A 15,154-nucleotide genomic window follows, 5' to 3' on the forward strand; every position below is an offset into this window, starting at 1 on the left:
TTTAAAACGTAAGCCTTACTTTTTCATTTAAATGCCGTAGTGACTCATCTTTATTCATTTTAATACAGTTACTTGCCATAATGATTGTAATAGTGTGTCCAGCAAAACGCTTTATTTTGCATTATATTATATAACATGAAGGCTTGGCCTATTTAAAAGCCCAGTTTGACAGAAAAAAATAAGCAAATTAAAATAAAATAAATGACTAAATTAAGCCCTATATATAAATAAAATGTATAAAAACAGTGAAGCAATATGAAATAATAATAGCATTGGTGGTACGATAAGGGTCTGTTCTGATTAGAGGGCAAGAGCATTGATTGCATTATTACAGAAATGTTATGCAGTATAATTATTCAAACAGTGCTAGAATCCATATCACTAATTTATTCTACTTACTGTATATGAAAAGAGACAAGAATTAGTTATGTTCACACCAAACTGAATCAATATTGCGTTAGAAGATGATTCTACAAGCATCAGTAAGTTTCGCCCTATTTCCCTATTCAATGTAGAAGGCAAGATTTTCTTCAGCATTATTGCTCAGAGATTGTCAACTTACCTATTAAAGAACTGCTTCATTGACATTTGCGGGCATTCCAGGTTTCCCAGGATGCTTAGAACACATCAGTGTGATCTGGTAACAAATGCAAATCAGCTAAAAAGGAGGGGAAGGAGCTCCATGTAACATTCCTGGATTTGGCAAATTGGTTCAGTGCCACAAACTTTTTTGGGCAGCATCTGATTTTTTCAGTGTACCGATGACAATAACAGATTTAGTGAAAGCCTACTTTAGAAATTTGCAATTTTGTTTTTCAACTCCAGAATTCATCACTACATGGCACTGCCTAGAAGCTAGAATAATGGCAGGATGTACGATTTCTCCACTGGCTTTTACCATGGCAAATGTTCTACATTAATGGTGAGGCAATACCAACAGTGTCTGAGAAGCCACTGAAAAGACTTGGGATAGGGTACGAAGGGGATCTAAAGGACAGAGTTTGGGTGGGAGAAGTTAGACAACAAGCAGTGGAAGGGTTGAACAGCATAGACAGCAGCACTTTACCGGACAAACTGAAACTCTGGTGCTTTTAGTTTGGTCTACTGCCAAAGTTGCTGTGCCCATAGACTGTGTACAAGGTTTCTTTGACAACAGTTTAGAAGCTGGAAGCTTTAACCAGTTCATAAGTCAGGAAATGGTTGGGAGTTCCACATTGCCTGAGCAGAGTGGGACTTTATGGTAAATGAATACTGCAGATACAAGTCTCTGCTCTAACCGAGGAGTTTAAGTGCGCCACGGTCCAACTGGAAATGACATTAGTAGATTCACACGACAAATGCGTAAGGGAGGCAGCATCTGTGAAAACTGGAAGAAAGTAGGCGGCAAAAAAAAACAAAAACAAAAAAAAAAGCAATGGAAGATGCAAAAGCTGCCCTTCAAATCAGTGATATAATGGGGCAAGTTCAGCATGGAAGAGGGGGTCTTGGTCTTAGTTCACCTTCTCCTACATAGCACAAAGCAGCCCCTGCTCAATGGAGGAAGCTGGTAGTCAATGAGGTGCAGAAGCAGGAGGAGGGGATGAGGTGTGTAAAGGCAGTTTTCCAGGCCAAGCAGGGAGAATAGCTGAGATGGGAGTGTGGAACAACGCAAGATCAGCTGGCAAGACCTATGGATAATGGAACACAGCAAGACAAGTTGCCTCATCAGGTCAACATATGATGTTCTCCTATCACCACAGAACCTAAACCTCATGGTAGGAGAGGATCCCTCATGTCCTTTGTGTTTATCACCTGCATCATTAAGGCACATTTTGACAAGATGTAAGGAGGGTCTTAGCCAAGGACGGTTTCCTTGGCGTCATGACCAGGTGCTGTGATGTCTGGCCTTAGCATTGGAAGACAAGAGCAACATGACCAATAAAAGTTACCACCATTTCCATCAAAACATTACACAAAAAAGACAACATTCCTCCGCCCAGGACAGCAATTGCCAAGAAAAGGTGTTAAAACCAGGCCTCGCCCAGGACAACTGGAAGCTGCTAGAGATTGGAAAATGCTGGCAGATGTTGGTCAACTGCTTATTTTTCCACCCGAGATTGCAACCACTAACCTTCGACTAGATATTATATTGTGGTCTGGATCAGCACGCCTTATTCACTTAGCAGAGTTAACAGAGCTGTGGTTGAGATTCTGGTTGGGGATCTCAAGCACAATAGAAAAAATACAACACTGATGTACAGGTGAGTAAGCTGGGTTGAGCAGAGTAGGGGTGATGCTGTGACGCCAGAATCACCATCGAGCCTTCTTGAGGATGGAAGGTGCCTACTTGAAGACCACAGAGATGTCCCCTACTTAGCTCAATCCAGACGGTTGTCATGCTGATGCTCTGGGGAGACCACACTGTGGTTGATCCCTGGAGCCAGCATCGCAGTCATTATGGGTGCTGATGCTCCGAGGAGGAAAAACAAGCTGATCCCTGAAGCCAGCATTACACTTCAGCCATCAACACCAGGCAGAAGGATATCAGCATCATCAGATGGAAGGAAACACAAAATGATATAGATGCAGACAGATCACATTAGTTTACTGTAAAGCTATGTCTTAGTGGCTTATCTTGGCGAGAACAGAGTTCAAATAAGCATGAATTTTAACATTTACTCTCATGTAATGGAAATCATAGTAATAGTTTGTACTTATCTGACTGACAGCAGTAACAAAAATAAAATAATAAATAATAATATTTAATATTCTATTAAATCAGTCGAGTTAGAATAGCAAAAATAAATAAATAAATAAATATCAACACAGCCTTCTGTAATCTGGCTCAACAAAAGACATTAAGGTTGAATCCGGTATCCTCCACAATTGAAATTGGTTGCATGCCATTTGAGATCGTCTCAATAATAAACCATGTTATGTTTTCAGCTCGAATCTTATCGCATTTCCTAACATTTTGCTTGCATGCCTGGGCCCCACCTCTTCCACGCTAGATCCAGCTTCAGAGGAAACAGACTAGTCACTTGACCAAAAGCATGTTGGTCATTGGGAGGTGAATATCTAATGACAATGATGCCACGTGGCAAAGGTAGGAAGTAATACAAAAAAAAAGAAAAAAAAAACACTGAGTAGCCTTTATTTGCAGTCAGCTGAAGAATTATAAACTGGACGTATAAAACTTTTTTTAACAAATTGCTAATACGTTTTAATTTTTCCAAACTGTAAAATGAGATACTATCTGAGAGAGAATATATATATATATATATATATATATATATATATATATATATATATATATATATATATATATATATATATATTTAAAATCCAATGGCTGACAATGGAATGTGAAACAAGCAATTGGTCAAGTAAGGTTCCAGCTGTCCGTATACTGGATGGATAGGAACAGTTGGAGCCCTGTCACATATTATAAATCACTGCGCTGCCTATCATAATTTTAAGTATCGGACGGTAGCCATCTTGCTTTTACAGTTACAGATGTACAGCTGTAATTATGAAACTGAGTGACCAATTACCTGCAAAAAATCCCAAAGCAGCAGACATGCAGATTTGGATGAAGAATAATGAAATTAACTGGAAGACAGCAAACAAACAAACAAATCACAGTTTTTACACTTGGGTCACCCCGACTTTGTCACTTAAAATAATGGATTTTTAGGGGTTTGTAAATGCTACAGAAAAGCACAGAGGCATTTCTGCACATCATCCACCCCTTGCAGGCACATATCTTAATTATTGAAATCCAAGACATTGTTGAATTTATTTTTATTCTTCTCATCTGTTGTGCTCAAACAGTGTGCGTCTGCACTGTCAGTGACAGGGAAAAAAAATATACAACTCTGCACCAACTCAACTCCGCCCCCTGGTATATTTGCTCAAAGGCAATGTCTACAGTATAAAAAATAGATGTACATTCTTTTGCATGTTCCAATAAAATTAATTTACTCAGCTTAACTTAGTGTGTAGTTCAGAGTTATAAATGGAACTACTTTACTGGCTGCTGCTTCTTAGCATGTGCTGTTCTTGCGCAGCCAAGCAACTGCTGAATCAACAGCTGTGTGTAGAGCACGGAGTCCACCCGGGAAACTTGTCAGTGGGCAGTCCTCCACAACGTGAAGCATTGTCTGTTTCTGCCCACATAAGCAGAGTGGGCTGTCTACGTGGCCCCAGTCATAAAGACACACTGCACACCGACCGTGACCAGTACGATAGCGATTGAGTAAAGTCCAATCTTGGCGTGGCAGGTCATGCAATGGTAGTGCCAGGTTATCCTGGACCTCGTTGACGATTTTGACCACTGCTTCCTTGCGCCGAATGTGTGGAGGTGTGATGTTGCTCAGCACCAGTAGCCAGTGGACCGAAGTTGAACGAAAAGTGCCGGAGATGGTCCGCATTGCAGAGTTCAGCCGAGTGTCAATTTTCTTTGCATGCGAACTGCGACACCAGACTGGGGCACAGTACTCAGCTGTTGAATAGCAGAGAACAAGGGCTGTGGACCGGAGGACCGGTGTTCGTGCTCCCCATGATATGCCGGCCAACATACTCAGCAAGTTGTTTCGTGCGCAGACTTTCGCGGCTGTCTTTATCAGGTGGTCGTGGAATGTCAGTGAACGATCCAGGGTAACACCGAGGTAAACTGGCTTTATTGGCGTAAGGCTATTTAACAAACAAAAAAAAACCTAATATTTATTTTGCCCTAAATATCATTTATGCTTTTTTTTTCCACTGAATCCACAGTTTGACCTGGATTATAAATGCAATAAGGCTCTTCAAGGTGCCCGTACTCGTTGAAAATTCAGACTTCTCAGGGGCTGGAGGCACTCTGACTTCATATCGTAATTCACAACGCCCCAAGGCGTCTGTATATTCGACGTACGTGAACGGCCTGTCGGGCCTTATTGCATACATATACACACACACACACACCAATACTAACAATAATAACAGAGGTGCACACAGGACATACCCTTTAGAAAGATCTTAATGCAAGTAAAGAAAACTATTGAACAGGAAATTCGCTCTGGCTCTGCCAAGTAGGAAATGTTTAATGTCTTGGGAAGTTCTGCCCAATTCTGCTGACAATAAATACAATCTCCACATTTCCATAACATGATAGGCAACATGCTGTTTAACTATACATGCTAAATCATACCATAGCTTGCCAAGCCAAAACCCCATATTGAATATACATTATAATATAATATTAATAATAACAATAATAATTAAACTTGGATTGGAGAGCCAGGACCAACAGGTTCTTTCCTTAACACCCTGTGGTAAACCACAATAGCTTTCGATGAAATAGGCAAGTTCAAATAGACTGTTTAGTGATTTGCCAGTGATACCACGATATGTGTTCCTCAAATACGATAATTTGAACAAAGTGATGCAGATTTTACTTATACATGGTATGGCTGCTAAAAAAAGTCTGTCTTTACGGCTTTACGTGGGTTTGGCACACGCAAATCACTTTGCGCTTATCCTTACATCTAACCCTTCATGTAATCTATTTGAGACAAGGTTGAGTAGCTTAGCTTTGAAACACTAAAACAGCTCTCTTAAGGAAAAGCCTTACTTCCTTTGCAGTAATTATGTTTGATGTACCTCAGAGAGGAAATACTTTTTGGTAAACAAGTTGAATATTTTCAAGCCTGGAGAAATTCATTTTCCTGTGCTGCAAGTAGAGCCATGTCAAACTTTTGGAAGGCCACTAGCCAGAGTTAAAAGGTGTGTCTGTGTGTGTATGGAGAGTGTGCACCCAGGGCACAAAACACATGTGAAGACAAACTGGGTGTAATGGGTCAAATTGTAAAGATCAAACATCGATGGCATGCTAAGAAAGCATACATAATTGCACATGTAATACAGTATATTCCTGAGCATTAACAGTTTCCAATTTAAAATATGACCAGAGTACAGTTAAAACAAAACTACATTAAGAATTTATCTTGGTTCAGAGTAGTTCATTTATAACTTTACACAGTTAAATATATCAACTCAAACTCAGAAGCAGAAACTTAATTTCTATCTTATACTTCTAATCATGCATGCATTTATAAAATTACAAAACTGAATGTGAAATGTGTAGAAATTAGTCCAGATGTGCATTTGGTTGCATTTGTCTTGAACAAAACCTGATCTGTTTTACTTACACTTACTGAATTTGTGTTTGCAGCAGCTACTGTCATCATAAATAGAGCGTGGTTTGTTTCCGGCACGTGGAATACCATTAAAGCCAATACGAGTACAGTGGAAACATCTGTGTGTAGTGTCAGCAGCACTTACCCTGTAATTATCCATCAGTACTGCTAACCACGGTTTGATTGTCTTCATCACATCCTCAAGCAAGTGCTTTTCCACTTCAGACCCGTCATGGAAAGTCAGGTTACCCACGTGAATAGACTTCCTCACTTCTGACAGTGATAAAAACTTGCCAAAGTATGACTGATCTACAGGCTCCTGTGAAGAGAGATAAATCAATCAAAAAGTTTCTCAGAAGTTTCCAATCTTTTCTTGCAGGTAAATGTCATGTGGCCACAATTGTTTCAAATTTAAATCCGTCATGACCTGGTAGCGTTTGACCTTTGGGAGAATCAATGGGACCCATTTCTGTTCTTAAATTAGAATATTAAAAAAAAAAAAAAAGAAAGAGTCTAGTTCTAGGGAATTCAAGAAAAAACAGACCCCCCCACACCCCAAAATACCTCCCAGAAACAGAGTTTTTTCTGTTATAGAACATGTTTATAATCTTCTTGCCATTTTATTTATGCCTCTTTTTTTTCATTGCGGAACAATTAAGTATCCAATCAAAACTCACCGAGACACTTTGCTGATTGCCTGAGGTCTCCACCAAGCTTACTGTTCTGGAGGGCATTTCTAATTATCTGTCTGATCTCCTGCACTGTACGAGAGTTAGCTTGGTGTTTGTATGGGTTTTCAGTGAGGAAGCATAGTGCTCAACTCTTGCAGCGACAGAGCAAGCCGATTCCCACCAAACACACAGCTTGGCACTGGGCCTCCAGCCTGCCCTGAAAGGTCTGCTCTCTAGCAGTTGAGAAGGTTCTTCTGTCTCTATGCCATTCCAATACTTGGCCGTCCTGAGCGGCTGCCAACAAAGGGCCCATTTAGAACCAGGGTGTGTGTTGTGCGTTTCCTGATGTGAACACCTGCCCACTAGAAATGTGTTTGCAACCACCAGAGCTCAATTTACAGTAGCCTTAAAACAGCTGCAAAAATGAAATTACTCCCACCCAAGAGCCCTGCTGAAATGGGCAGGAATTGAACCGGTGGTCTAGAAAGGAAAATCAAGTCTGTATAGACTTCATGAAATATGCAATATATGTAAAAACATGACTATGCATATGGAATTTTTCTATTCTATTTAAGTGTTGCTCAATAGAATAAATGTACAAGCTTAGGGTTATGTTTAGCAACATCTACTGTTGCGTTATCATAGTAATTTTATAGTTACTGTCGAGGTAAGCATGCTGGGAAGGCTGGCACGTTGCTGCTCTCAATCATCCCGATTGAAAAGTGGTGGTCAGTATCTTTACAAGGTGCATCACAGCAAAGTCACCATTCATATTTGAACCAGAATACTAGGAGGTTTGGAAACAAACTAATGAAATAAACTTTATTTGAAATAGCATCATGATTTTAAAATGGAAAGATGATAAATCTGCATTTACCTGACACTGAAGAAAATTGAAGTAGTTTGTACAGCCTGTGACATTCTGATAGAAAGAAGGGTATGGAATTGTGTCTCCATTAAGCAAGACGTCAAAAACCTGGAAAACAACAAACAAAAATGAAAGAATTAAAAAGCTACAATTTTACAGAGTGCAATGAAGACAATCAAAACTCGCTTTTGGTTATAGTTGATGGGAAATCTAGGCAGCGGAAGTAACAAACTGGAACCATGTACTGTTTGAAAGCTTTTCCCAATACAACAACCTTCTCATCCCTAACCAGCTGGTGAAACAGCACAATAAGAATTACATAGAAAGTAAATGGAATAAAGGATGCATGTGAAACTTTATGAACCAATACACTTGAAAACTACCCACACTATCTATAACACCTTTGTAAAAGTTTACCTTACCTAAATCATAGAAGTGTAAGATGGTAAAACACACGTTAAAAAAAAAAAAAAAAAAAAACACAACTTGATAAACAGTAAAGCACAGTAAATGCATAATAAAGCATGGATAGAGATTGCAAAGCAGCCATCTATACGTCTGATGATACCTTGTGGCACTGTTGGCATGCACGTACCCGAAAACATATTGTACTGGTCCCCACTATTCTGTGACCGAAATTCAAAATACTGTACGGGGTACTGAGTGTGGGTAGATTAGATTTTGACTTGCCATAAGCATTGCAGAGTAAGCAAAAAATACATACAGCCTGATGGATCCACCTCAAATCATGTGAGGTTGGTTAAACAATTTTTGAAATGTTACTCAAACCTTTTACATGTATGCCCAGTTCATCTAATATTAAATTTTATAAAACCTCAGCTACAAAAATAAAGTACAATCTCTGCTTCAGATGTCATAAATTACAGGTTTCATATAGTTTTTCTGATACAAATTTCAATGACTTTTCAAGAACCAGTCTGACCATTTTCAATGTGGATTACTAATAACCAACTGTACAAATAAAATAAAAGCAGTACAACAATTCAGTGTATTAATCAATGTCAGGAGCATCAGTTCAATAATTATGTATCTCAATTAAAGTTGGGGACAAACTGAAGGACTAACTGCCGAGCAAACCGACAATATGTACTTACTGAGCACACAGTAATTACAAATATATGCAAGTAGCACCAAATGGCACATTCAGGACCAATGACATCTCTACACAATGCTACACCTAGAATTCCCACATGTAGTTTATTAAAGGAACGTGTTAAACAAACAAAGAAAAGCGAGTACTGTTCTTTTGAAGATAAGTATTCCCTAAGCAAGGCAGTTCAAAATACTTGCCATGATAGATAGAGATAGATAGATACAGACAGACAGACAGATAGATAGTTAGATTCTTAAGCAAATGCCAAAACTTGCAGTAAGGACCAGTCAAGAGCCGTTTCTTGTTTTATACCATTAAATTGTGTCTTTGCCTTTGTGCTTGCTTCTAAATATGGTCAAACCAAGTCATTTACTGATAATTTTAAAATATTTATATTTTTTACTTTAAATATTGGGGCAAATTTTGCATTTTTGGATTGTGTACATTATTGTGTATCTTTAACAAGGGATGACAGCGCGCAAAACTACTGGGAGAGTAATATAAATTAAAATATTAGTCGTCCCGACTAAGAGAACACCACTCAGGAAGCAAGTAAAGTGTTCTGTTCTTTTAGCCGAAGTGTGCTTTAAGATGGAGTTGACCACCAGACACAATATGAAATAAATATTTATTACTTGTCATGGACGCACGTGCACAACATAGGAAATGAAAAGAATAAGAGAAAAGCAATAGGCAAGTATCTGTTAATAAACTATAATAATAAACTGTCAAACAAAATTAACACAGCACCCCTACACATGTTAAATAAAGCAGCAGCTCTAGACTAATTATGAATACCTATACAGGAGCAATACTCAAGACATGCACAAAATTATTTAACAGAATGGTGAAGCACCTCACCAGAATGGAAAACACCAAATTGCTCTGCGACTTGTGTCCTGATTCAGGTTTTTTTTCAGGCACTCCAACAACTTTTTGTAGCAAGAGAAACAGCGGCGCATTTTGCCGTTTGCTTAGATGCCATTTTGTAGTGATGACGTGCGCTCGTGGAAATCAGAATACATAACGAGGCAATGATATGATGGCTTTCTGGAAAGATTTAATAAGCCAATCAGTGTGCCTCAAGACACTCTTGCAATGACAAGTCACATTTGAAAAGATTAAACAAAGAATAACCCATTTGAATTTAAGTTTGATGATGAGGAGGAGTTATCGGGTTACAAAACAGTACTGTATCCGTTGTGAAGTAATGGCTAGCAGTGCCAAAAGGTTGTTCTTTTAAGCGATGTTCCTGTTCCTTTAGGCAGAGCATTTACAATGGGAAAAACCTGTTTCACCACAAGGGTGTTTGCTTAGGTGAAGTGTCCTCTCAAGAGGTGTTCCTATACTCAGAGACTAATGTATTACCTTGCGATGTCAGGTACGTACCTGGTAAGTAGAGAATAAAAACAAACTAAACTAATAACTACCTAGCTGATATTTAATTGAATCATGTTTGTAGTCTCCACAAATTGGCCAGCATCTTCTGCTGCAGTCACACTGATGCTAACGGTACCTGTTGTAAATAGTGCAGAGTTGTCTTTGGGTCAAACCATGTTCATGCAGGGTGTGTTTTACTGTGTTTATTTTTATCGATGTTGGACTTCTGGTCGTCTTCTGAATGAATTTCAGTTTTGTTTTCTTTTTTTAATTCCATTTTAAACTATTTGAAAAGGCAAAACCACAACAAAACATTGAATAATTGTGTATATACACAGAGCAAAAAAAAGTAGAGGGGCAAAATACAGTTTACCTCCCCATGTGACCTATGGGTTAGGAGCCTATGGTCTCAATCAAGTTACAGTTAAACAGAAGAAAAACATATATTTAACCCCCCCCCTTCCCCATAAAAAATACCCCCCCCCCCCCCCCCCCCCCCCCCCCCCCCCCCCCCCCCCCCCCCCCCCCCCCCCCCCTGGATTTTTCTATAGACAGAAATCTCTAACCCATGTAATCATCAAAACACAAAAAAAGACATTTGATAAATACAAACAATGTGTTTCTTATCTAGCATCTCCTTTTCAAAGTACAACTGACATATATTACTATCCCCATATAGACTTAGGAAGGATTTGTTCACCAAACTGTTTCTAAAGCTTTTTTCTGTTCTATTCATTGCCTAAGAACCAGCCTTAAACCTTGTGGAAAGCCTCTAAATAAACCATTCCCCTGCCCCCCCTTGGGGGGATGGGGGGGAATTTTCCCCAGGCTGCTCTTTCCTCTACTCAGATGGTTTAGATTTTAAGGCCATGGTAGAGCCCTCTAGTGCATACTTCAAAGGCTTCGACCCATTTCTTCTGCTGGATGTACTTCACTCCCAAATCAGCTTGCTGTTGAACAAACTGTTTCTGCTTCTCATCCACTATGCCACTCTGGTACATGAACTCCGCGTAGCCGCCCAACATCTGCCCAGCATACACATTGAACAAAGAAAAATAAAGTAAAATAGGTTAACCTTCAAAATAAAAAAAAAGTCTCACAATCATGACTTCAAATCAACTTACAAATTTAAAGTTCAGTAACTTGTTGACCGTACCATGTGGTAGACATTAGTAACCAAAAGCCATTAGGAAGATATCCAAGAATGGACTTTATCATGATAGGTCTAGAACATAAAATATGTATTTGACCTATTTAGAAGAAAAAACACCTACCACTTCAGGATCACAGAGGCCGTCTCCAATTGCAACCCCTTTGAAATTGATCTTGATTTTAGAAGAGGGATTGTTCTTGTGGATGTAGTAACCAATCGCAGGAACATACTTCCCAGCATAAGACTAACAAAGAGGAAAAGAAAAGAAAAAGAATTGCTGTAGTCACTGTAACTGGGTCAGGAAAATAAGTTACTCCTTGATGACTGATCGCTAAAAAGTCTACAGCGGTTGATTTATCCACCTTATAACTCGAAATCTGGTTGTTGCAGGCTCTCTGGGGAGGCTATAATGTAACCATTTAAGTTGGCAGTTCAAATAATCAATTTGTTCGTCAAAATTGGTAGATCGATATCGGAAATCAGGTTGATGGAGCCTCTCGCTATAATTAGCTACTGTAAATAAACAGACTTCATTTTATTGCAGGAGGATTCATAAATTTTACAGGTCTACATATGGTATATGACATCAGAAAAGTGTAAACTCCGGCATATTCCTCAACCAAAATGAGAACCGTTTTCTGTTTCACAGAAGTGTTTACTCATTCCTTCTTACAAATCAGTGCATGGATAGATGAACCCTAATTGTAATCAGCTGCAGCAGAGGGTTATAAACAATGCTCAATTATAACTGTGTCTATCCTGTGGTTTCCCGAGCTACAGTTTTCTATGACCAAGTATCCCCAGGACTGCACTAATCTAGAGGAGCACAAACTGTGTGAGAAACCGCAAAACACTTTTTGATCTGCAAAGAAATACTTTAGGATAATTTGCTACAGAAAATTATATTTATTCATTCACTGCCCAATAACAACCCCTGCTTGCTGCAGTACGTTCATTTAGATAGAACAAGAGGCAGTAGATTCCATATAACATTAACATTATAACTGTCTTTTCTGTGGTTAGTTGTTACTCAAATCATATGTTTAAAAAGGAGCTCTTTTTGTTCAATTCTAAATTAGAAAGCGTGTGCGTTCTTGGAATTTGAAACTTTAATCAGTATGGCAGCTTTCTTTGCGCAACATACTCATATTGTAAATTCAGTCATTTAGGAGCAAGAAAACTGAAAAGGCAACTTATTTTAACTATATACACTATAAGTAGAGTCCCATTCCAGCCGACATTTGCAAAATCTGCACAGCATCATTTTGTGATCGTAAGCTGCATACACCCCCTCATGCTCAAATTCTTTGCAGCTTTGTTTAATTGGAATGCACGGTTTAGGCATTTTAGACACAAACATCTCTTCTCTTCTTTGAATTTCCAAACAACTCTCTCCAAACTATACATCGGCGCAAGTGCTAGTCACGAACTTCCGTTTCCCTTCAGACCGTGTCTATGGCAACGGCTGAGCCTTGACAACTATGATTGCAAGTATTTATTTAAAAAGTACTTTTTGTATAACCTCCCAATTTAAAAATGTAATTACAGGTTTGCTTTATAATGATTTTTTGTTTTACATGTTGCATTTAAATTTTATTTTGTGTTATTTCATATTTGCGAAAAACACGGGGCTCCAACGATAAGGCTACAAATATGATGTGTGTGTGCGTGTGTGTGTGTGTGTGTGTATATTATATATTAGTTAATTAAAACAGATAGTCACCTCTCCTGTAGCATAGAATTCATTGTTCTGGTACTCTGAGAATATCTGAAAGAACTGGGTAAGTGCACTGTGGGAACAGAAACACGGCATTAGGGACAGCTTTACATTTACACAGCACACATTATTGCAAGACATCTCTTCTTACAGACAGTATTAAAATGCTTGACACATGAATGCATGTCTAAAACATTGATGGAAATGCGTTTAGTTTCTAACCTGTACAAGTCTCTCCCCACATCGTCCTGATTGCGAGCAAATCCCTTGTCATCATCAGTGAAACTAAATCCAGTGCCAACCTAATGCAGAGTATAACACAAACGTTCACACAAAGTAAGGCATTTGCATCTCAATATAATACTGTACATATTATATTCAAATATTTTATATTAGTTTTATGCACCTCGTTAGTACCCAAAATGATGACTCTCAATGTAAGCCTGCACTATTTTTTTGTTGTTGTTACTGTATTTAGTTAAAAGAGAGTTGTGAGGAACATCTGAGGAAAGCAAACATTTTACACTATGGTATCTGACAGGCTGACCAGTTGAACTTATGGCAGGCAAACTCTCTGGTAGGTCAGTATTTCAGTATATTGAAGGACCCGTTGGCATATATGTTGGCATATGCTTGTGATCAGGTCTAAAGGAAGTACTCCCTAGCATGAAGTATATTATGCACCTTCCATAGGAGGTCAGAGTTCAGGTATATATATTCCCAGTGGGATGCAACACTGACATGTGATGTTAGACATAAACCCACAGAAGTGTATGAGTATGCCCCTTGAGCTAGGTAGGTAGTTAAACAAGGTTAAACTAAAACAGCTGTGACTGCTATAGAAAATATCAATTTAAACAAAATGTCAGACCTAAAAAATATACACCAGTTATTAAAAATAAAGCATCAAGGTAATGTTATTGTTACAGTGCTGTGTTCTGGCAAAATATATCAGCAATTTTTTTAAAAGACACTATATATATATATATATATATATATATATATATATATATATATATATATATATATATATATATATATATATATATATATATAATATATAACTACATTGTTTTCAAAAATGTCAAAAAACCCAAACACATTTTCAAGGTACATTAGAAATAAACACTTACTGTACAATGAACTGTATTATGTATTAATTTCTATTTTGAAAAAATGGAAGCACAGTAATTCTCATTTTGTAGCCCACACCCTCTCCCAATAGTTCTGTGAGAGGTATAAAATCCTCAATCTTATTTTTCATTATACAAGTTCCTCCACCCTACTTCACATGAAATCAGTCTAGTTCAAATGCACTGTAAATCACATTGTTTTAGATGCTCTATATCAAAATACACCAAACACAAACTCTTTAAAAGTGGTTCCTGATCTGTGATTTGTTGTGTGACCTCCTAAATAATCTGATATCTTTGTAAATAATTTGATTAAGTCTTGCAACAAATGCATAATTCAACATTTCTGTAAGCTGCAAAACTTGGGCCAGCACGTAAATAAATAAATAAATAAATAAATAAAGTAACAGACTAGATTTTGTTCAACCGGAAGTCTCGTACGGATTCTGATTTCAGCTGCCCTGACAATGAGGAGAAACGTTCTATGGCCTGCCTACAATGCACAACAGGTAAAGAGACATATCGTTAATCTGCTCCTTGGCATTTGTTTGTCTTACCTAAACAAGACTTGATGTATTAATAACCACAACCATTACAACCTTGCCCCATTCCCATTGTAGATTGTCTTTGTGCAGAAGTTCATCTTAGATAGGGTTAACAGATCAAAAGATCAAAGTGAATGAACTGAACAATATTTTTAAACAGTTCCCATGACTTTGTTTAGCATACTATGTATTTTCATAAGAAGTTAGTCAAAAATCACATACTGGATTATCAATGTACAGCACTGAATATTTTGAGGTCCATGGAAACTTCCTTGCACCCACTGCAAACAAAAATAAAAGAGTTAAACCAAGGTGACACTTTAGATTTAAAAAACGTGAACCCTAAAAAGGCTATGTGGTTACATTATGGACTGAATCATTTGGATCTAAATGTATTTTTCAAGATCCATATGCT

The 15,154-nt window shown here is 38.1% G+C and overlaps 1 protein-coding gene across 1 annotated transcript in view; it reads right to left on the bottom strand.

Annotated features, from left to right (window-relative positions):
* Positions 1-15,154, bottom strand: part of cpvl (carboxypeptidase vitellogenic like) — a 38,308-nt gene that overhangs the window by 9,766 nt on the left and 13,388 nt on the right. Inside the window, exons 5-11 of the mRNA XM_041249042.1 lie at positions 14,962-15,020; positions 13,284-13,363; positions 13,068-13,134; positions 11,466-11,588; positions 11,085-11,216; positions 7,707-7,805; positions 6,304-6,477 (exon numbers count right to left, since the gene is read on the bottom strand). Coding sequence (XP_041104976.1) covers positions 6,304-6,477; positions 7,707-7,805; positions 11,085-11,216; positions 11,466-11,588; positions 13,068-13,134; positions 13,284-13,363; positions 14,962-15,020 — 734 coding nt within the window. The remainder of the gene's footprint in view (positions 1-6,303; positions 6,478-7,706; positions 7,806-11,084; positions 11,217-11,465; positions 11,589-13,067; positions 13,135-13,283; positions 13,364-14,961; positions 15,021-15,154) is intronic.

Source organism: Polyodon spathula, chromosome 4 (genome assembly GCF_017654505.1).
Source record: "Polyodon spathula isolate WHYD16114869_AA chromosome 4, ASM1765450v1, whole genome shotgun sequence".
Classification (NCBI taxonomy): domain Eukaryota; kingdom Metazoa; phylum Chordata; class Actinopteri; order Acipenseriformes; family Polyodontidae; genus Polyodon; species Polyodon spathula.